Here is a 23874-nt window from a genome sequence, read left to right on the forward strand (position 1 = left end):
TTTCTCTGGAATGCGTCTTTCTCATTTTAGCGCTCTCTATAGAACAGGAATTTCCACACAGGCATTGTAAACAAAACGTATTCGTTTGATGCATAATTGCAAACCACTTCAATAGAATGAAACAATTAATAGTCCGTGGTTTGCGACGATGCTTTTGATGCTACCAAAAATAAACACAACCATTTATGAATAAAATACAAATTAATTTAAGGAACACACATAGGCCTAGTGATGACGTGGCAGAATAGTCAACTTGATGACGTAGGACACTGACTGGTAGAAGTAAACAGATTGTAAACACGAGTTCCCGGTATGTATCGTCTGCTTTTAAAGTTCGATAACATGACGGAACAAGCAGCGACTTTTGATCTAGGAGATATTAATGAAATTGAACTGTGTTATATGGGCTCAGTCAGGGAGGGCAACTAAGATGAAGAGGTGTTAAGCTTTTTACTTGATATTGAAATGGAACCGAGTCGCACTCCACCGTTCCTACGACACAACCAGTGTTCAACGTCTCCTCGAACGCAATGCAGCATACATCCAGTCACCACTTGTTCTTTTCCTTTAAATCTAATTCAGCTTTTAACCATTGCACCTTTAATTTGGGGTATAATCCATTTACCATTCTGCACAGTAACTCAACCTGACCTGAACGCACAGCCAGTTTTGTTGTTGTTTTCATTATGTATAGGTATTCCTACGCGACATTTCAAAAACGTTAATTCAAGCTTTTTGATGAGAGAACTATTTTTTTTCTATCTAAAAAACATAATTAAATGATAAGAAATAAAATGCTTTCACACCTTACTAAACTAAATATAGAACAAATATAAACGTAGACGGTAAATGAGTTTATTTCTAGCAGGATGGAGTTTATAGATATTCTTTTTGTTTGTATTGTAAGGTTTGTAAACATCTATCTTTAGACAATATCAATTTTATAACCGTTTTATAACATAATCACATAACAATAATCAACTACTCACAGACTTTTTACTGTTTAGTTAACTATAATAAAACAATCTTATTATTTTAATATAGGTCAATGCATGTTTTCTTCGACCAATGGGAGTACCGGTATATTAATTTTCGGACTTCGTCTTAAAGCTGATATGAATTAACAAATATAGTAGAATTCTCTGTGTCCGCCATATTTCTCTGCTTATCCGCCATATTAGATAAATATTCTATTGTTATTATAATATGTATCAGGGTTTGCATGGTACATGCATATAAGGGGGCGAGTTTTGCTACGCTTCACTTCACATCAGTGTTTTCGATTTACCTGTGCGGGTAGATTTGATAGGTATCACGTACAGTACGGCCATCGCGGATCCCGTATTAGACCGCGCTCCCCCCGCGGTATGTTAATCCTTCCCGCGCTATCCCTCCACGGGATTTCATCGCGGGGCAGATTTACACCGCCGCGGTGTGAAGTACTGTTATTTACCTGTTAGAACAATTTCATAGAGCTATTTCATTCGTCTGCAAAAAAATGAGTACGGCTTGCTTATGGACAGCTATCTCGCATTACATACCGGTATATTAAATAAATCATTTTAGAAAAATGAAAAATAAAATCAGGGACCTACTAAAACCAGATATACTTAGGATTTAGCATATTTAATACACCTCCAATTGTTTTATTCTTAAAAAAAAAAAAAAAAACAACAACAAAAAACCAGCATTTAATTTTGTTTTTTAATAGTATTTTTATGCTACAATTAATGATAAGGATTAGGAGCTGTGTCCTAATATTTTTTACAGTGAAAAAATAATACAAATAGATCTACAAATGACCGTGTACGAGTGCAAGATTAATATGTTCTGTCTGTTTTAATGGTGTTTGTGTAGATTTCGAGAATTGGTGCAATAATTTATTAGTAACAAAATATTATTTTGTATGTTTTAAGAATAACAAAATGTAAATTTTATATTATGCTAAAAGAAAGATTTTTGTTTTCTCATTTCAATCGAACATCGTTTATATGTACACCTGTTGGGTCCCTGCTGTACGTGTTCTTAAAACAACACACGGGGTAGAAGACCCTGTGTGTATACGTTCAACGCGTCGAATACAGGATGTCAAAATGGTAATGTCTCTACTCCAGGGCATGCGATCTGCCTATCAGCTTACAATTACCTACATGTATACCCAACAAATTTTACCAGTAATTAAACTAGGGTGTTTGTTTTTAATTCCTTCGTCAAGTGCTGGTTTCCTCGCTTACAACTTACTAATTCCTTTTATTACGGTACATATGAATGTCAGTATCATCAAAATTACTCTCTAATTGCATGTTAAATCAAAATTTAATATACGCTGTAGAGTAAAATGTAATTATCTGCGTCGTTATCAGTAACATAAAATCAAGGGGAGTGGCAAGACGGCCTGTCCCCCACCTTTATCAACAATGTCCATTATTTGTTATTTTGTAATGCAAACAAAAGATATGTTGGGTGACCACCACGCCTCCTTGACCCAGCTTGAAAGTTTTGGTGTCACATTAAAATGAGTTATGTAAATATATTTTAGTCTTAGTACCATATAACCTGTACTGAGCCCCTGTCAGTTAAGTTTTTCATCACTGTAAATATCCCATTTGTAACCTCAGTTCACTGGACCTTTAAACCGCCAGTCCGTGCTACAAATCATATTGGACACGGTAGTCCAGGGAGAAGGACGTCAATATACTTCTCTCGTTATATCTAAATTGTATCACCATTGAATTCTTTACTATCCACATGGCTGGCACTGTGATGACAATTTTTAGTTAGATGGTCCTGCTTTTCTGAGGTAAGGCATTTATCTTATTTATACTGCCATCTTCGTAACTTTCTCTTAATTTCATTCATTTGTCCTAAAACACCCAATTATGGCATTTCTCATTAGTTTAAGCATGTCTATTTTGACATATTCAGTTACTTTCTATATTTAGAAACGTTTTTAAAAGTTGTAAGTATGGTGTGCATATACGGTCATAAACTTACAAATTTGTTCTTTGTGGTAATGCGCAACGTGGCCATTATGTATGAGTCTTATGAGTAACTAAGTGTTAGTGTATTTTGTATGTCTTACCAAGACAGTATCATTATCTAAAATGTGCCGTGTAAAGCGTCAACAGGTTGGGAACACTTCCCCTATAGCGAGATATTCTCGCTAAAACGCGATTATCCCTCTTTAGCGAGAAATAAACATTACCATAAACAGGTGTTTTTGGCGTCTTTATTGAAAATAATGGCAAATCCCGTGCAACACTGAATAAGTGCGACACACACTCAACATGAAGCGAATTGTTTCTATGAAATTGACAACATAGTCAAGAAATTTCATATCAAAGTTGCTGCGTAAGAGAGAAGCAGTCTGAAATCCAGTACACATCGTGAGTGTTTTTGTTTTGATTAATATATTTGCAGAAGCATCACACATTTTAGCACTTTTTCTTCTTTTCATGTGAAACACGAAGAGATGTATTCCACGGGTGTTTTTCTCGGTTGTACGGGATATATTTACTCTCGCTAGAGAGGGATAATCGCGTTTTAGCGAGAATATCTCGCTATAGGGGAAGTGTTCCCAACCTGCTCAATACTTGTTTCATGTTGTATAATGTGTTTTGTTGGTGTATGTTGGAATAGGTGCTGTCCGCCTGTGTATTCCTTCTTGTGATTTCCCAAAAACCTGCTATCCCGAGGAGCTCGGTTATGTGTGGTGTCCGACCTGTGGACCCGTAAGACGTGTTTGAAGGGATGGTTTCTTCGTAGAACACGTCTTGTAGCAAGGACGGAGTGTGTAAAGGACAAAACAGTAGTGACAAACCAGGGACCGTTTCTTGTAGAACAAGTCACAGGGACGGAGTGTATGAAGGACAAACCAGTTGTGACAAACCATACCAATCAATATCTTTTCATACTTGTATCTTGATTATTAATTCCATTAAATATGTAAAGTGTTACAGAATTTTTGTTTCTCTTTGGGTCGTCTCCACGTAAACCGTCATTAGCTCAGATATTCGTAACATTTGGTAATATAGTAAAAGACACCCACCACCACCACCAAGATTGGATAAAACAAAATTATGAGGCACTCATAGTAGTGACTCAAACCACCCTATTCCACTCCCAACGATTGATGAAAATGAAGTGTGTGTGTGGGTGGGTGGGGGGGATTATTGAGACAGTCAAAGTAAGACTCTTTAAACCGCCCACTGCCCCCGAATTAGGACTTTGAACATCGGACGAAACATATTGGTTAGTTTGGATTTTTTGTTTTGTTTTATAACTGTTTTCGTTCATCTTTTTTATATCATTTTGCATGGCAAGAAATTTTGAAGAATCCAATTTTCCATTTTTTTTTTCGGTTGCCCCCCCCCTCACCACCCCACCCCCACAAAAATGGCGATACATGCCTGCCCAAATGTTTTACATGATAATAGGATTAATCATACATGTATGATAAAGATTTGTCATACTATTCTGTTGATATATGGCCTAGATAAGCTTCAGTACTAATTTGAAAACATTAAAAATTGAAAATCCCGCTATATATAGAAGCTGTCATAATGTGGACCTCTTTTGTATTCAAGACCACAAAAATCAATTTTTTACGTCACACCGTCTGTTCTGGTTTTGATTATCATCAAAGATATACATGTGGTAAATTTTACGAATACATTGTAAATAGGTCGATGTATTTCTCTCAAGCAGTTAATTACACTAATGCGAAAGGGAGATGTGAAAAAAGTTTTTAATTAAAGACCCAACCAAGTCATCTAAAAAGAAAAGACTTTGTATGAAGAAACATGTACCGTCCGCCTGATCTGCAACTCGACTGAACATCTCTTAATTTCTTGTTAAAGAACGGGCTTCAACTTTTAAACTGTTCGTAACTTGCCATGTTCACAGTGCTGCTGATGAAATAAACCGAAACGGACGTCATAAATTAAACTTCAATGACTGCTCTCTTAGCGGCGGGTAATTAAAAAGATATGATAGATTAATATTGATTTAATTGTTAATCAAGGATTATAGACTGTCATTTACGATATCGGTAAGTAATACTTAATTCATAGAAGCAACAATGTGGTTAAGGTTGCCTTTCCCTTTCAGACCAAGATATTTTTTAAGCGTAAGAACTCATTCACGAGTACACAAGTACATGTATTCAGAAATATTGCATGCATGCATTGAAGGACTATAGCATATGTGTTTTAATGCTTCTGTAACATGCCATAATGATTACTTTCAGACTTTAGTGTAATTCATAAATATTTTCAATTCGTAGATCTGGCCCAATGGATGAAAAGTGAAGATAACGAACAGTGATCAATCTTATAACTCGTACAAGCAATACAAAATAGATAGTGGGGCAAACACGGACCCCTGGACACAAAAGAGGTGGGATCAGGTGCCTAGGAGGAGTAAGCATCCCCTGTCGACCGGTCACATCCGCCGTGAGCCCTATATCCTGTTCAGGTAAACGGAGTTATCCGCAGTCAAAATCAGTGTGCCAAGAACGGCTTAACAATCGGTATGAAACACGTCAGACAGCATTTGACCCAATGATGGGTTGTATGGACGAACTAGATCGTTATAACGACCATAGAATTTGCGAAATGCTGACTTCAATCGAGACTGTTGAAACCCCTGTACCATCCACTTGTTTGTCAGTAGCTTACCTCGATTTAAAAACTGACTATACGGAGAACAAGCTCAAATCGACATATGAATGAAAGTTATTATTGTTAATAGACAAAACGTCATCGATATATCGAAATGTCGAATTGAAGGTCATAGCGAGAGATTTTTTCTTCTCACGTAGAAGTTTTTGAATAAACTCTGCTTCATATGATTATAGAAACAGGTCAGCTAACAAAGGAGCACAATTTTTGCCCATTGGAATTCCAACAGACTGTTGGAAAACCTGATCACCAAAGACCACGAAGATATTGTCAATGAGGAACTCTAGCATATTTTTTTATTTCAACTTCAGAGTACTTGTGCGTGGAATCAGAGTGGTGTTTAACAAAGTATGTTTTTGAATGGCTGATCACCAGATATGAATATTTCCGTTTTCCATTTCTGCCGAAGAAGCAACCGTCTATGATGCCAAAAGTCTAGTCTTTGATTTATTGTGAGGAATGGTCGTGTATAGTGTTGAAAAGTCATAGGTTTTAATGTTATTGATTTGGGGAAAATTCTGCGATTTCAAGTTTACTAAAAGTTCTTTAGAATCCATATATACCACTGTACATCAAAATTTCAAATTCAAATGTATTCGATAAGATGTTAGTATTCATAAATCAGTAAAATTCGTGTTGGGGTTTTGTTTGATATGATACAATGTTAGTATACTATAATACATAAGTGGGATTTTTTTTTATTAGTAGCATCAATATCTATATGGTCACGAAAAAACATTATATAATTTATATTCCGATTTAGATATCAATAAAAACAAAGCTGCATTGTTTGGGGGTGGGGTGGGGTGGGGTGGTTCTAATGAGCCTGATGAATTAAAAAAAGAACCCCACATTTGCATTCAAACTAGATGTATTTTGCAAGAATTGATTCGAATAACATATATTTTATGTTCTCTGCTTATTCCATTCTATGAGTATGTGGTAGAGCATCCTTACCCGTCTGGAATAATAAAATGTTTAATTTATATTATTACATGTGTTCAGTGTTTTTAATTTTACGATAAATAATATCAGCTTAATATGTGCAATAAATACACAAACAGGTTTCCATAGTTGGTATTGAACAACTTTTAATATTTGAGTATTTCCCTTATGGCCAGCTATAGTTTAGGTTGGTTACGGATTGTTTTTCATGGTTCATCGGTTCGTTTCTTAATTATTGGTCACATGACAGTTCTTGGTCAGTGTAAGATTCAGTTTGAATTTAGAAATTGAATTGGGCAGTTGTGTCATACTTTAGTTGAAAACTTTGGACATACAGACTACAATCTACTAATCGGGTCATTTACTAATTATGTTAAGGATGTTATGCATAGAGTGAGTGAGAGTAAGAGTAGTATGATTATTTTATTTCTATTTATTTCATAATGAGTGTATTGCTTCAGAAATCTGAGTAATATATATGTTTGTATTAATTAATAGATATACACCAGATCTACACATTACTATAGATCCATCCGGATTCTAATACCACATATTTGGTAAGAGTGTGTTATGTATTGTTTAGGTGGTGTTTGATATGTTTGTCTTGACATTATATGTTCTGGACAGGTTCTTAGTTTAAATGCATAATATTAAGTAAATTTGATTAATCATGATTTTATATTTATGATGTGATCTGATGAAGAAAAGACAATTCTATTTATGTGATTAATGGAGCTTAATATGGAATTATTTCTTTGTCATGTCTGTCCGTGATTTTATGTCGTGTCATATGTAATGTGTGCATGTTTAATATTTGTTATTACTTGTTGTAGAATCTTTTGGATGATATTTATCGGATAACATTTGGATGATCTGTGAATGATGTTATTCTGAGCGATTGTGATAAATAATCCTTGTGACCGGTATACTTGTTTGAGTTATCACCCGGTAACAAGTATGTAATTGGTAAATGATTTCTCTGCTTTCATTTCATAAGAAACTGCAAATACTTGCATGTATTTGAAAGTATGCAAGAAAATCTTTTTCGCATTTTTGTCAAAATTATCTAAACGTTCAGAATGTTTTCATTAGTATACAAGTATACAGTAAATATTTTGTAATTTTGAGCAAAACTTGATGCATATTTCTATCAGGTAGCCTAATTTATTCTACCCGTATATACCCCAAATGTGTTTGTCACACCCGAGTGATTTTTCTAGGTGGACTTGACCAGTGCACATCTCCTATAGAAATTTATAAGGAATGAGAAATAAATTAAATCACGTTTTTTAAAACATGCTTTGTAGAGTAAATTAGTCTACCTGTTAGAAATATGGCAGGTAAGATAGGAGTGTTTATGTATTTATCAATTCGTGTCAGCTTTAATATCTAAGTCAATATACTCTCAACAAGTCGCATGCAAATGCTGTTATTGTGTACTCTAAATGGTGATAAATTCAAACCTTTGCACGCGTATAAAAATTTGACTTTATATGATATACACTTCAGTATGTATGTTTTGATATCAATTCTTATTATTTCAAAAGGACTTATATATAGAAGTATTTATGTTCTTGTAAAATTCTAATTATATTCCATTGGTAGCAAATTAAAAAAAAATAATTTTAAGAGTATGCATAGAATCTTATATCTATACTATTACCTTTGTTTTGCTTCATAGAGTTGCTTCTCCAGAATACGTATGTTGTTTTCTGCCTCCTTAATCTCCCTGAAATGCAAATCGAATATCAGTTTCTATTATTTATTTGAAGGCAAGTGATCTGTCGTGACAGCCAAGAAATCGAAAAGTAAATACCTTTTTTCATTTGATCTTGCCGATTTAAATGCTGAAATCTTTTCATGAAGATCATTAAACCACTGTTCCATCGCCTGCTTCTTCTCTGTGTCCTCTCTTATCCATTCGTCTGTAGTACGTTCATCATCAAGAACAACTTCCATGGCTATTTTAAAGTTCTGAACTTCGCCTTTGTGAGTATTTCTACAAGAGGATATTATTACCTTACATTTATACTTCTATCCCATAAGGAACATGTTAAAGAAGTTCTAGTGGAGAGTGTTGTTTTTTAAAATCAATATAGAATTAATCTAAAAATAAATTATACATATTCAAAGATTCATGTTAAGTCTATTGTAAACAATACACATTCTACTCCAAAGGATTTTTTTTTCAATTTGTGTTATAATGCATTGGGTACCTATAATTATACGCAATACAATACAATTCTGCTATATCTGCAAAGGCAGCCGAAAACCATTGAAACAAGAACTACAATGCTCACTTCAGATTCGCAACTTCATCGTCTAACTTTTTTATTTTGGTTTTGTATTGTTGGTCTTCCTTCAAAATCCTAAATATGAATATAATGCAAAATACGTTTAATTGATAAGAAACAGTATATGTAATGCGTTTACATTTCTATTCTATTATATATATATATATATATATATATATATATATAAGCGCACTGAAAAGGTCACGACACTGTTGGTTATTAAAAACTCAAATTTTCGACGCAACCCGCGTCTTTATCAAGCGACATATATTACATAAACAAATAACACACACCACGAAAAAACGACAAGTACCAATAATCTACATTGGTAACAAGAATGATACACTGTGAATGAAAATATAATTCTTCTTGAAAATTACAGAAATCAGATAAATTTATAGGGAAAACTTCCAAAGCAATGAGATTATGAAATTATATATATGGTTCGACCCCGGGCTGGGGCGAAAATTTTCAGTACCTAGTTGTGATTATTTAGTGCTTTATATATTAATTAATTGATTTTCACATGTATCGTTTAGATCCTAGGGGTAAACGTAAGGTTGGGTGTTATAATTGTTTGTTTGTGCTTTATATATATATATATATATATATATATATATATATATATATCTTAGCATTGTATGAAGAAATGGCATTGCCTACGTTTATTGAAGACCAACATTCTACTGTTTTATCAAAATACTGTAATAAGTTTACGACCATCAAGCTATTTTACTTAAAATGAAAATTGTACTTTGATATTACCGATCAATGTCTGCTTTAATTTTCACTTTCTCCTTTAGTAACGCTTTCGTTGATTCAAACCATAATGTTAGTTGTTTCTTCTGCTCCTCGTCGTACTCTTCCGATTCAAAAGGTGGGTCAATGGCATCGACATTAACACTGTCTTTCAAAACGCCCACTATTTTCTCACAAACCTTTGATTTAAAGGCTGCCTCTCTATAAAGAACAAGAGGATCATAGACCTTATCGTTAACTGAGTATTATTTTAAGGAATCACTAGCCCCAAGGGCTACGAAATCAATAATTTACTACGATATTGACCCCAAACTTGGAACCTTTACCCCTGGGACTGCAAAATCACAAGTTTTGGCCCATCTCTTTCTTTTATAGCCATAACTGGTTTTTTAAAATATATTATGAGCAAAATTAAAGCAGTATCTCAAATGATAAAGACATTTACTTACTAGTAATATTTTGGCCTCACCCTGGTATCAAAATGACCCCTGACCTGGGGACATACATAAATTTAGAATTTTGGTAAATGGCTATATACAAGTTCTTTCTAATATTCAGTTAGTCTCAGTTTAGTATCAATAGCAGTTAAGAAAATGTTTCACACATAAAAACTATATACCAAGTTTGGCATCGCCCTGGTGTCAGAACATCTACGTCAGGAATAATAAAATTTGCAATTTTGATAGAGTCTTCCTCACTCTACATAATTATGCATTTAGTTTTTCTTACACCTGTGCGGTTGGTGAGAAGAAGAATTTTGAAAAATTGTAAATTTTTGGAAGTTTGTCCCTGCTCCTAAGTCCCCGGAGGTGCTGGAATCCTGAAACTTACTTGGTATGTTCCCCTGTCCCAAATATGCTTTATACCAAATTTGTTAACGCACGACACCGGATGCAGACCAATAACATTAGGTCACCTGAGTTACTCACATAATTCTATTGATCTGCAATTACTCGGGTGATCTAAAAATCGCAAATGTTTTAGAGATAATTTTTTTTTATTATCATTAGATGCATTGTTCTACCAATGAACGCTTATCATGCATCTAAAGTAGTAAAATGGTTTTACTCTCTCTCTCTCTCTCTCTCTCTCTCTCTCTCTCTCTCTCTCTCTCTCTCGTTACAAGATTTCTTCATAAGACTTACACTTTTTCCGGTGATTTCTTCTTTGTCTTTCGTAGTTGTTTCCTGCATGAAAGATAATTATTAATAACGCATTCTAAAAGATTTGCTGGGTGAATTCAAGGGTAAGACATAATTTGTCGGACATCGGGACCAAATTGTTTTCTGAGGTCAAGCCAGTCAAAATACGCTTTATAATTATTTTCCTCTTTCATATGACAAAAATATTTTAAATTGTAATGAAGATGTAAATTTCATGGTGATTTTGTTAAGTTTGATTGTTTAGTTACTATTCCCTTCACATTATATGAAGGACTTAAGAGAGTAAAGAAACCAGGGATTTTGGCCAAATGTTAGATATTTGGCAATATTTACATTTCCAATGGTTTTGCCTTCTATGTCTTTATCAATTGTCTTATTATAACTATTTCATCATAAATATGATACAGATGTGAACAAAGTGCGTATGAATCGTCATAAATATATACCGTCTATTTAATGTCTGGGAATGTCGACAGAAATGAATATATAGAATGTATAATATAAGAAATGAATTTTATTTTTGAAAATACATGAGGGAATGAATGTAACGCTTCATCCTGCATACTTCTTATGAAGCATTTAATAGCAACATGAAGTACGCTGGCGAAAACATCGCATTTTACGCCCCTACGTACTTTCAAAAATACATGAAATCAAACTTAATAACCATATTAGTCCACAGTCATTAGAATATTAGTCAAGGAAAAAAAGAATGTAGAATTATATATAATCATATTGATAATACACCACTATATAGGCCAATGCTAATATGTGAATTAAAATAGGAAATTGACCTTGATCTGCCATCTGCATTCAATTAGCAAAACGTTTATAAAAATATTATGTTTACCACTAAATACACTGCACTAATATAGGTTACATACAGAATTATACATCTATTTATCCTAGGTTCCGTGTTTGCCCAACTCTTTATTTTGTATTGCTTATAAGAGTTATGAGATTGATCACTGTTCGTTATCTTCACCTTTCATTGGTAAAATATGTATATGTATTTGCATAAGCTGAAAATAACAAAGCTTTTCTGTTTCTATACAAGAACCAGAAACCATCAGACAATTATTTTTTCAGTGTCCTTTTGTTGCCCGAAATTGGCAAAAGAGCACAATTTCATGTTAAACACCACTTCGATTCACCACACAAGTACTCTGAAAATATAGGAGTTCCCCATTAACAATATCTACGTAGTCTTTGGTGCTTAGGTTTTCCTTTTAGTCTGTTTGAATTCTCATGGACACAAATTGTGTTCCATTATTAGTTAACATGGTTACATATTTTTATGAGGCATAATCTATTCAAAAGCTTCTACATGAGAAAAATTCTAATTGTGGTTTGGAACTCGACATTTAGATGTATCGACAACGTTTTAAATATCAACAATACTCATTTAACTTAATGACTAACGAGATGACTTCCGCTTTTCCATCGTCAATTTTCCATACTTGTGTAGCAATTTTCCATTATCAATTATTATATGGTTTTATGTCTCTAAAGTGTTTCGATACGCGAGAAAATGTAATGCGTATGATCAAATTTTAAATCGAGACAGACTGCTGACAAATAACTTGATGCTACATGGATTTCAATAATCTCGTGTATAGTCAGAATTTCGCAAATTCTGTTGTTGTTATAATGATCTAATTTACAAAAACGAGTTATCAATAGGTCAAAAGCTATCGCATGTGTTTCATACCAATTGTTAGACCGATTTTTACATACTAATTTTGGCTAAGTATTATTCCGTATATCTAATCAATATATTGGGGCCACAGCGGGTGTGACCTGTCAATAGGGGATGCTTACTCCTCCTAAGCACCTGATCCCACACCTGGTATGTTCAGGGGTTCGTGCTTGCCCTTATCTTAATTATGGGATATCTTTTTAGATTGGTCACTGTTCGTTAACTTCACTTTTCATGCTAGATTCTAGATAACCTCTCTGGGGTACATTTTCTTTGTAATTAAATTCACATATTTTGAATAAAAGTCCATTTTGTTTCTGAGAGTGTTCATCAGAAAAATCTTATAAATGATGATGACACTTGAAGTACATGTTAGATCCTATCTTGAAACTGTTCGATAAGTCATGTACTTGGTCTCTTATCAATATAAATATGTATGTTTTTATTCAAACATTTGAACTTTTAAATTTATTTAGAAAGGCTAAAGATTATGAAAACGAAAACAAAATGTGCACATTACATATACACTATATACAAATCCGTTGTCGTAAGCTGCATACTGAGCTCTATATCAGATTTATTGAATTTGTGACAGTTCATACATTACATACCGGTATTTTGACACCACCCCTGGAATATTATGCAATGACTCAGTGTTTATATATGATTAGTGAACGTTTTCTTAATCCATATACTTATTTAGTATAAAGGAAAAGTATGATACTACAAGTAGAAAACCTATCCATTTCTTATTTATGACATTTTCCTTGAAAACTGGCCAAAAATCGTCCTTTGACATGCTCCCCTGAAAAAGAAAAAGGTGACCCATACTTTTGACGGTCAGAATCTTTCTTTACTATCCGCCCATTCGAAGTGATACGGAATTGTTCTCCATTCGGTATTTGAGTTAGTAGTGTTTTCGCGTTAAGTTCTATGAGCCTCTCGGTGTGGGATTTAGAGGACCTTAAGAAAACAGATTTGTTGCGAAACTGATTTTCACTAACCCTGGTTTCCCCTGAATCCGACTCCTGAGCCTGGCAGCCGCGACTACACTAATCGAATCACTCAGACAGTCAACAAGATATATATATATATATATATATATATATATATGTGTGTGTGTGTGTGTGTGTGTGTGTGTGTGTGTGTGTGTGTGTGTGTGTGTGTGTTGGAAGAGCTGATCACCAAAGACTACGAAGATATTGTTAATGAGGTACTCCAGTATGATTTTTAGTTCAATTTCAGAGCACTTCTACGTGGAATCGGAGTGGTGTTTAACAAAGTAATTTTTGGATGACTGATTGCTACATGTAGATAGGAATAATTCCTTTTTCCATTTTTGTTCAAGAATCAACTGACAATGATGTCAAAAGTCTAGTCTTTAATTCATCGTGAGGATTGGTCGTGTAAAGAGTTGAAAGTCATACATTTTGATATTGTTGATTTCAGAAAGGTTTTGCGATTTCAAATATAGTAAATTTCTTTTAAATTCCACATTTCAATTACACCACATTTAGCATATGTTGAGGCACAGTACGTTTCTCTTTCATAGCTGTAATATTTTCGTGAGGAGCAAAGACAGAGGCTAAGGTAAGAGTTTAAAATTTTGCTACATTACTTACCAAATATTTAATTGTACGCATAATTTATATTTTAGGATGTGTTCAGGTCAGGTGAGTATTGTTCATTTCATTATTAGACTCAAATGGTTTTCGGGCAATATCAACTTTGACATTACTTTTCAATAGTATAATACTTGCTGTGACGTCATAGTACTTTTGTGTATGCAATCTTGCGTTATGTTGCTGTGACAGATAAACACGATTGAAGAAGACTGGTAACACGGTAGAAATATTTCTAAAAAGTGTTTACAGGTTTTTAAAATTGTACTTCTAAAACACACACACACACACACACACACACACACACACACACACACACACACACACACACACACATATATATATATATATATATATATATATATATATAAGATTAAAATAAGTCCTTGGAATAGGCAAAATATTAAAAAAAAATGAATTTATAGATATATCTTACATGAAATGTTGAGCTAATTTATCCAGCTTTCTCCAGACCATTTCATTTTCCTTTTGTGATGGAACTTTGTCAGCAAACATCAAATGCATCGCTTCGAGGTATTTCAAAATCTGTGCATAATTACCATCAACATTTGATCTACAACATCAATAACATGAATGCTAGCAAAATTATATGATACATGTCAAACTGAAGATTTTTACTGTAATATGAAGTATATGTATAATTGTTATTACATTTTAAAATGTTTTAAATAAATTTAATGAAGATCATTTCATGCATATCAAATAGTCCACAATTAATTATGATTGGCTAACACAGTTCGTACCGTTTACGAAATAAACCTGGTTCGAACTATCTCACCGTATAGACAATTCCGCTTAACGGAGAACGAGTTAACTTTTCATTCTGCTGAAAACTTTAGACTGAGGTAGTAGGGGACAATTTCGCACTATAGGCACGGATACCCCATATTTGAAGTGATAATATGTTTTACGGCGTGACCGTGTTTGAGTGCGAATCAAAAAAGTTTTGGCATTAGTATCTATATCCAAAACAGGACAAAAACAACCCGAAGTTAGCACGCGGACGGACCTGTATCAAAGCATCCTAATTTTGGACATTTGATCCGCCTATATATTGAACGCGGGAAATATAACGCAATTGATGTAAACAGTACATTGTGACGTCATATTCAGCGTCGTTATTTAGCAAATTTACAAACATAGCGTTTGAACCACAACAAAAAACATGGCGTTAATCGTGGAGTGATTATATATGATTAAGAAAATAAGATGTATATGCTTTTACGGATTTTATGTGTAACATCTCAGAACGACGTGAACTAGGGTAGACGAGATTCAACATGGAGGAATACATGTCCACGCGCTAATATTCGAATCGACGCCATTGGTACCGAACTTTTCAAGTTCCATAGGTATGGTTTAATTTTTCATTATTTTCCTATATTTTCCTTTTAAACATGTATATACGTGTTACCTATAGGGAGAGCTAATTTAAGGATACATTTCAAGTGTAGCTGAGTGCTTAGTGAAAAAAATGATATGCAACATGTAGGTGTCACCATGATGACTAGTATATAGATGGGTGCAAATGCGAAACTAAGCAGCTGAAGAAATTCAAACTAAAACCTAGAGGGTCCAAGAAAAGGTAGGCAGCTCAGAGGGAAGGTGGATGGCCCCATATAAAAGGTAGATTTTTAAGAAGGTCAAACAGGGTTCTTGATTGTGCACAGCGTCTATATCCCCTCGCTTGGTACTGTGGTGGTGGTGCGGATTTAGCCCAAATGACAGAAAATCAAAGCAAGAAGGGGGTACCTGCTCAGGGCATGATTTGTGCAGCAACCCCTGCATGTATGGCTATCGATATTTAATTTAGGGCCCTAATTTAATAACTACACTACTATGAAATACAAATATTGAGAAAACAGGGTAGTATGATTTTTCATTAACCTGTCATAACCTGACTTAGATGTATACCCCTTTCCCACATGTTGAAAAACCAACAACAAAAAACTGTCCTCTGCCACCTGAACACATTGTGAAAAATAATCATGACAAAGACAATCCATCGCCATCAAGCTAATTTTTTAACATCGTTCAATCGTATACGCAGTCAAACAATCCTTTGCCAGTGCAACGACAGAATGAAGCCAAAAAGGAACAGATAGAAGCAAGACTGATTGATTGATTGGTTTTCTGAAAGGTGAAGATAACGAACAGTGATAATCTCATAATCCCTATAAACAATACAATAAAACGTCCCTTTCAAGAATAAAATCGTCACCATTGTCAACGATGAGTTGCCAAACTTTGGCCTATGCTCGGCGCTTGCGGCCGTTTAGCGGGGAGCGATTTTTATCGTACCACGCCTGCTGTGACTCGAGGCCTCGGTTTAATTGGTGGCCTCTTACAACAAGAAAGGGGCGCTGTGCACCTTTCTAACCCGGATCCCCACGGGACTTGAGCTCGAGACAAGGACAGCATGCCAGCCAAGGCAGACAGCAAAGCTTTGGCATACCTACTGGGTTTATTCAGTATATTATGTCAAGGTCAACTATTCAATTCAGGCAGTAGGTCAATGTCTTGCGGCTGGTTGTGATATCAAAGTTTAATTTTAGCAGAGTAGCTCCTCTAGTTAAAATATACCCTAAGCCAGGTCATGGTCATGAAGCCAATTCTTTTATTAATGAAATTGTTGATCCATTTACTTCGGGTATTAAATACACCAGGAACGGTTTGATACTTCTTCTTTTTTTTATACACTTTTCCAGAAATAATTTTATAGGAATCAAGTTCGTTCCAAATTGTATTACTTTCACGAATACTGATAAACATGTATTTTTCATTCATTCTTCGCTATATGATTTCGTTACAATACAGACCACTCATTTTCGTATCTATATTAATTTTAGACCTTTATATCATCATATATATTTCATTAAATCGACGTCGTTTTATCTATTAACAATAATTTTCATTTACATGTCGATTTTACATATCCCATTGAACTCGAAATAAAAGACATCAGAATATTCCACACCTGCCTCATACTTAGATATTTTATTGAACATACAAGTTAATGGCAAACTAACCACTCAACTTTATGACGAACAGGATGACTTCAGCTTCTCCATTGTCAACTTCCTATATTGATGTAGCAATATTCTATTATCACTTGCATATGGTGTTTATGTTTCTCAACTGATTCGATACGCAAGAGCTTGTTTTGTGGATGATCAGCTTTCGAATCATGACAGGCTATTGACAAATACGTTGATGTTATATGGGTTTCAACAGTCTTGTTTATACTTAGCATTTCGCTAATTATATGGTTGTTATATAACGATCTAGTTTGCCAATATAATCTGTTATTGGTTCAAATTCTGTCGGACGTGCTTAATACCAATTGTTAGGTCTTTCTTAACACACTGATGTTACCGGTCGCGGTAGCTCAATTAGCTTAATTTTGTACTCTTTGAAGGCGTTATGAGATTGGTCATTGTTCGATATCTTCACCATTTCATTGCACTAGAATGTATTTGTGATTGTTCTGAAACACTGGGAAACAAATCATCGTCCAAACATCCATTGAGCATTCATGTTGTGTGCCACTTCTCTCTCTCTCTTTCTCTCTCTCCTCACCCCGAATCTAAATTGTTCCAGACTGCTAAAATTTCGATGAAGATCTGACAAATGTCCTGCTCAGTAGACAAAGATGGTTTGGGTACATGCTCCTCAACAAAATATTCCTGTTCGTCTGAGCTTAGAACTCTTTGTAAGTGTTGCAGGAAGGCTAAAAACCAGTCACTGAGGCAGTCAGTCGAACTAGAGAAATCAAGAGATATAGACCTGATTTACAGACAATTTACAACTGATATTTTCTTCATGATTGATTAAGCAAATTAACTGAACATGCATTATCACAGTTGTCTTGTTTTAAAATAGAAAGTATCAAAATGAGTGAAAAAAAATCGACGGGACGTTAAACAAACACACAACAATAATCTTAAAATATTTGTTGTAAATTAGTTACCTCTGTTGTGCAGATAATACATCTGGACGAATAACTTCACTTTTAATAAATGGTACATCTTTGGACAAGGTTGTCCATAAATCTTTTATCTTAACTATGTAAGGATCTTTCAACATTCCGCGGTGAAAATAAGTTTTTCCTATGCATTTTGACGTAGATGTCTTGGTTGGGAGGTTTGCAGTCTGTACAATTGCAAATCTGATGTACCTTTTGCGCATATCAATATAGCTGGAAAGAAAAGAAGTCACCATGTTAATGATTTTTGCAACAGGCTGTAATTCAGAACATCCTTTTTCTATGAATCCTAGTACTCAGTACTGTCTATAACATGTACACTGTTTGAAGGTAGTTTTATACTGAAAATTCTTCAAAGTGTTCAATACAAATTACATGTATTGTAATGCCAGAGTAAAGCCTTTAATTGAACCCAGCAGAAATCAATCACAAATAATCCAAAAATTAAACAATTTATTAACAATTATTTACAGAAAATGTATATAAAAGAAAATAGCATTAACTTACAGTAGATCTAATCAAAGTTCACAAAAATGTCAGATGCTTGTTTACTGCTGAGCTGAATTAATACACGATTATATAAATTGTCATTAGTCGTTCAATTCTATCCAATTCCCATAATGTTAAAGTCCAAATGTAATTCAGTAATTTAGTGCTTATAGAGTGCTTTTTTCGTACCACAAAATTTAGTCTTATCTTTACTAAAATAATATTCTGGATAATTCTTTTCTAGAACATATTCTATTCAACGCTGACATTGTTCTAAAAATAGAACGTCTAGAATCTTCTCTTGGTCACATATGACAATCAAGTACAGTGTACTTAGTTCTCTACAATGCAACGCCCAATCTAATTAAAATTAGATGTTAGACCCGCTGAAATACTCGCTACACAAACATCTGACAACATCCCACACAGGGTCACTTCAGTGGTCAAATTTGCAACAATCAATCAAATTTCCCGCTTCATATCGATAGGGTATTATACCACAATAGTCCATTTTCGAGTTACCGTACTCCGGCCTGATTCTAATATTTACTTTGTACTCGGTGCGAGCACATCAACATCCGGTTTTCAACATGAATTTTGAAAGTACCAGAATTAAAGTAGTTTTTACAGGATCGAGGAGTCACATGTCACTTTTATAGAAAATACCACTTATTAAGACTATGTAAACTAGCAGAAGAATTGAATTTAGAGATCGTGAATGACGAATCAGGTAATGCATTCAAAGAATTTACGTTCTCATTGAAGTTTCTACCCTTTAGTGTCTCATATATGTCGGTGTATTCACACATTATAGATAGAACTACGATGAAATGCGAGTAAAATATCTTTAGATAATAGCATGATGGATATAATGTGTATGTAAGTTTTTGGTATCCCGTAGTATTTGTCTTTTAAGATGATATGGACCTGGTCTTTGTAAAGAAAAAGAAAGAAAAAACAGCAGCGTTGGTGTATCATTGAAAATTGGTGTATCATTGAAAACCGCCATGTTGATGAGTGAAACATTTCCCTACAATATCTTTTACCGCATCTTCAATACGTTCTCTTATGATTTGTACAGCTTTAGAAAACAAAATGTTTGTTTATTGAATTCCTAGATGAGTTGCAAAGTAGAATGATGACAGCATGTGACAGTGTTATGGTTAATGGAAAGGATATATTACCAATACAAGATATACCTGAATGGTCTAAAAACTTGACAACCCTACCACCAATTGAACCAAGTGATGTTATGGTGTATCTTGTAAATTAATGTGGATGGGATAATAAGGATAATGGTTACAAGCTACACTTAGATAACCACATTAGTGATGTAGCCATAGCTGAGGTACCAGACACCTGTACACCACACTATTATGTGAAGGCTAACTGTATACCAGAAACCAGGCAGACAGAAGCCCCATATGCCACTTGGGTACTTTTGAATATAAATCGGCAGATTCTCAGTGGAGGTTGTTCTTGTGTTGTGTAAGCTATATATCACTAAGATATTCAATTACTTCTTTCAACTGTCAAATGTGTATAAATTATGATGAATTAATGATCATTGTATAATCCTTATTTTGTGTTGCAACTGAGAAAAGTACCTAAAAGGCTTTTAATATTAAAAACAAGTCTTCGCTGTACTTTAATCGTTGACTTCACATTCATACATCATCGGTTACCTTACCCAATGCTGGCAACTTGGCGGTAACCACTTTCAAAATTCATTACCGTGCAACCAACGTTCATCTGGCATGAATTTGGTATGGTTTTTCATTCATCTCCATTTCATAAATTTTGATCATCCAATTCAGTTACTAATAAATGAAAACAAAGTACTTGTCGTGATTTATAATAAGTGTATATTTATGGTAGAGATATTCAAAATCATATACTTGTATTCTATGAAAATACATTTCAAGTATTTTATCAAGATTATTTACAATTGATAAAAAAATCAGTTAGTCAACAAACTTTTACATTAACATCAATACAATGGTACATGCATATGATAACAACAATCAAATGCATTGTATTTTTCAGTGGCAATGAAACATGTAAACATTACATAGCCTTGTTGTTTTCTTTGGTAAGTTTCGACAACAGACACAAAGATCGTTATTCAGAAGCATGTACCGACACTGTGTGTACCTGGGACAAGCCCAAGAAAACATGAGAGCCAATGGAAATAGACTGCATTGATCTGCAGAGGGACAACACCACAGAGAAAAAAATAACACCCACTATTAAAAATCACTCTCCTTGTGGTAAGATCAATAGCAGAGATGTTGAAAAAGATGTACACAAGTTGTTCAAATCTACTAATTCCTTATTATTACAAGTGATGACAGATCATCTGAGGATGAATTGAATGTTCCTACACTTAAAAATGCCATGCTGGCTAGGTCATCAAATAGGTCTGTCTTGGATCACTTAAGAAATATTTACACATCAGATGTTCTAGTAGAAATAGAAAAAAATACACAAGGTCAATCTGATAACACTGCTTGGTTTGAGCATCGATGTGGAAGAATTACTGCATCACTTTTTCCATCTGTCATGCATTTCAAATTTACTGACAATCCCGAAAATTACATTTGGAAAAAACTACTTGGCAACTCTGGTGATGGGTGTATGATACCTTCAATTGCATTTGGGAAGAAATTCGAACCTGTAGCTAGGCAACAGTACATTGTTTTATGCAAGAAATTACACAGAAATTTAAAAGTAGATACATGCGGGTTGAATGTATGTGACCATTATCCTTTTATGGGAGCTTCATCAAATGGTAAAGTTACATGCAAATGTTGTGGAGTAGGTCTTATAGAAATCAAATGCAGCTTTACATATCAAAATGTTGAACCTTCAGAAGCTTGTAAAGATGATCATTATCATTTCTACCTTGATGAAAACAATGCTGTAAGATTAAAACAAACATCTCCATGGTATATTCAAATTCAGGGCCAAATGGGCATATGCAAGTTTCTATGGTGTGATTTTGTGTTTTTCACAAGGAGGGGTATTGTCATTAAACAGAATAACATTTGATACTGAAATGTATTCAGAAATTGTGCAAAAATGCAACAGATTTTTTGAGAAGTATGTGATTACGTAATGTTCTGTTAAACCAAAAGTAATAATGGACTTGTAACCACTGGTAGGTGTTTTACAGAATTATGATATTGTCATAAGAAAGTTTGTTCTATGTTTGATATGATATACAACTTTGTGTAAAACAAACTGTTTAAAAATCATTGCTTATATGCATCAAAGACTTAAGAATGCACACACTCTCAGAATTTGATTACGCAAAGGTTTGATTTTTAAAGGCATAGTGTATGATAGTATTTTGTAGTTCTTCAATCTGCCTATTGCCCTTTCAACATGAATTCGCAGTTTTGCAATTTTTTTCTTCAAAACATCACTTGCAGTAAGATGTTTACCTTTTACCCACGAACACTTTTTGGTAAATGGTGGTATATTCAATGTGACTCTTCTCTCTAACAATAAATCTCTTATCAAAAAACCCCTATCTGCCATCACTTCATCACCAGTCTTTAATATATCTAAAAATCCACTATGTTCAGTTATGTACCTGTCAGAAACATTGCCTCCCCAAAGATTTGAAACAAACATATATGTAAAAGTACCAGAGGGAGTTATAGCAACTAAAGCTTTAAATGTGTTTTTCTGCTTATAAGAACTAAATGTTCTTATCTGAGCTTTCTTATCTGAGCTGTTGGTGTAGATGGCCTTTCAATAAAGAACTCAGTACAATCAATGATACAGGCTGTTTTGGGCAAAGTTAATTTAAAACATTTTGGCATAAACTTTTTCAAACATTTGGAATTTGGTCTTTTCAAAAGTGGTGAAAATACAATATTCATGTAATCGATCCATGTTGTAAAAATTTGTGACACCCTTGTACATGAAATACCAAAGCTATCAGCAACAACAAATGTAGGTAAAGCCAGGCGTAGTCGTAAAAGTGTGACAAGAAACTCATGAAAACGAGTCAGCTTCCTATTTGGTCTAGACTTCTTGTAAGGATTCTTAGCTCTAGCATTCTTTGCTCCGGACCCACCCTTCCAATACATCAATGTAGGTGTTGTTTTGTCAAGTATAGCTATTAAAGTGAAAACAGATAGAAAAAATGTATTCATATGTGACATAATATCCTTTTCTATTACTTATTATGTTTGATTAAAATTCTAATTTGTAGTTGTTGTTGTTAGGTGACCTATTGCATAGATATGTGTCTGTCATCGTGTGTCATCTGTCGTGTGTTAATAGTTGTACATTTTTAACTTCTTGACATCTACCATTTTAATTCTTTTCAAATTTGGTATGAAGCAACTTTGGGACATTAGTTGTGTATTTCAGGACTCCTGCTTCCCTGGATCCTTAGAATTTAGCTTAGATATTCAGAATATAATTTTTTTTTCTAGATTTCATAGCCCTTGGGGCTAGTGATACTTTTAACTCAGGACAGGTGACCGACAAGGCCTGAGGGCCTCTTGTTTATAAATGTAGTTCTATGTGCATGTATAACAGAAAAAGTAATGCAAATATCTTCAAATTAATTCATTTTGGTGAATTTTGTGGCTAGAATAAAAGCATACTAAAAATCCAATACTACCACACATTTGTAATTTTGTTTTATCTATCATGTCTATTATTAGGTCAAAAAAAATACATGTTGGTTTCCACTTTCCCGACCGACCCTAAAAATTTCTGCCGACCCTAACACATTTTTACTCATTCTCACAGATTTTGGAAATGTCATCACTACAACAAGAGTATATTTATTGACTTATTAAGTTATCAATTATGCACTAATACTAGACATATTCCAAAACACAGAAACAGTTTTTGTTTACAGTACAGTGGAAGAAATGTTTTGATTCATCATATAATAATTCAACCTATAAAATAAAAAACACCAACCACTACCTACCTACCGACCCTTAAAATTTTGAGGTGAAAGTGGAAACCAACATATATTTTTTTGGCCTAAGTATGTATATAATACATACATTGCATAAAGTAAATACATTGCATAATTTATATATATATATGCAGTGAAACTTCTCTAAACCGGCCGGCTCTCGGACCGGAAAAAATGGCCGGTTTAGAGGGATGGCCGGTATACCGAGAATTTAGCAATTATAGACATTTTATCTCAATATTCACAAAGTAGGTACTGTTCACTT

General features: G+C 34.1%; 1 protein-coding gene across 1 annotated transcript in view; it reads right to left on the bottom strand.

Annotated features, from left to right (window-relative positions):
* The window catches only part of LOC125682416 (uncharacterized), a 44498-nt gene that overhangs the window by 11538 nt on the left and 9086 nt on the right, over window positions 1-23874 (bottom strand). Inside the window, exons 3-10 of the mRNA XM_056157071.1 lie at window positions 18155-18382; window positions 17764-17946; window positions 14600-14737; window positions 10825-10866; window positions 9686-9880; window positions 8927-8995; window positions 8443-8625; window positions 8290-8355 (exon numbers count right to left, since the gene is read on the bottom strand). Coding sequence (XP_056013046.1) covers window positions 8290-8355; window positions 8443-8625; window positions 8927-8995; window positions 9686-9880; window positions 10825-10866; window positions 14600-14737; window positions 17764-17946; window positions 18155-18382 — 1104 coding nt within the window. The remainder of the gene's footprint in view (window positions 1-8289; window positions 8356-8442; window positions 8626-8926; window positions 8996-9685; window positions 9881-10824; window positions 10867-14599; window positions 14738-17763; window positions 17947-18154; window positions 18383-23874) is intronic.

This window comes from Ostrea edulis, chromosome 2 (assembly GCF_947568905.1).
Source record: "Ostrea edulis chromosome 2, xbOstEdul1.1, whole genome shotgun sequence".
NCBI classification, from domain to species: Eukaryota; Metazoa; Mollusca; class Bivalvia; order Ostreida; family Ostreidae; genus Ostrea; species Ostrea edulis.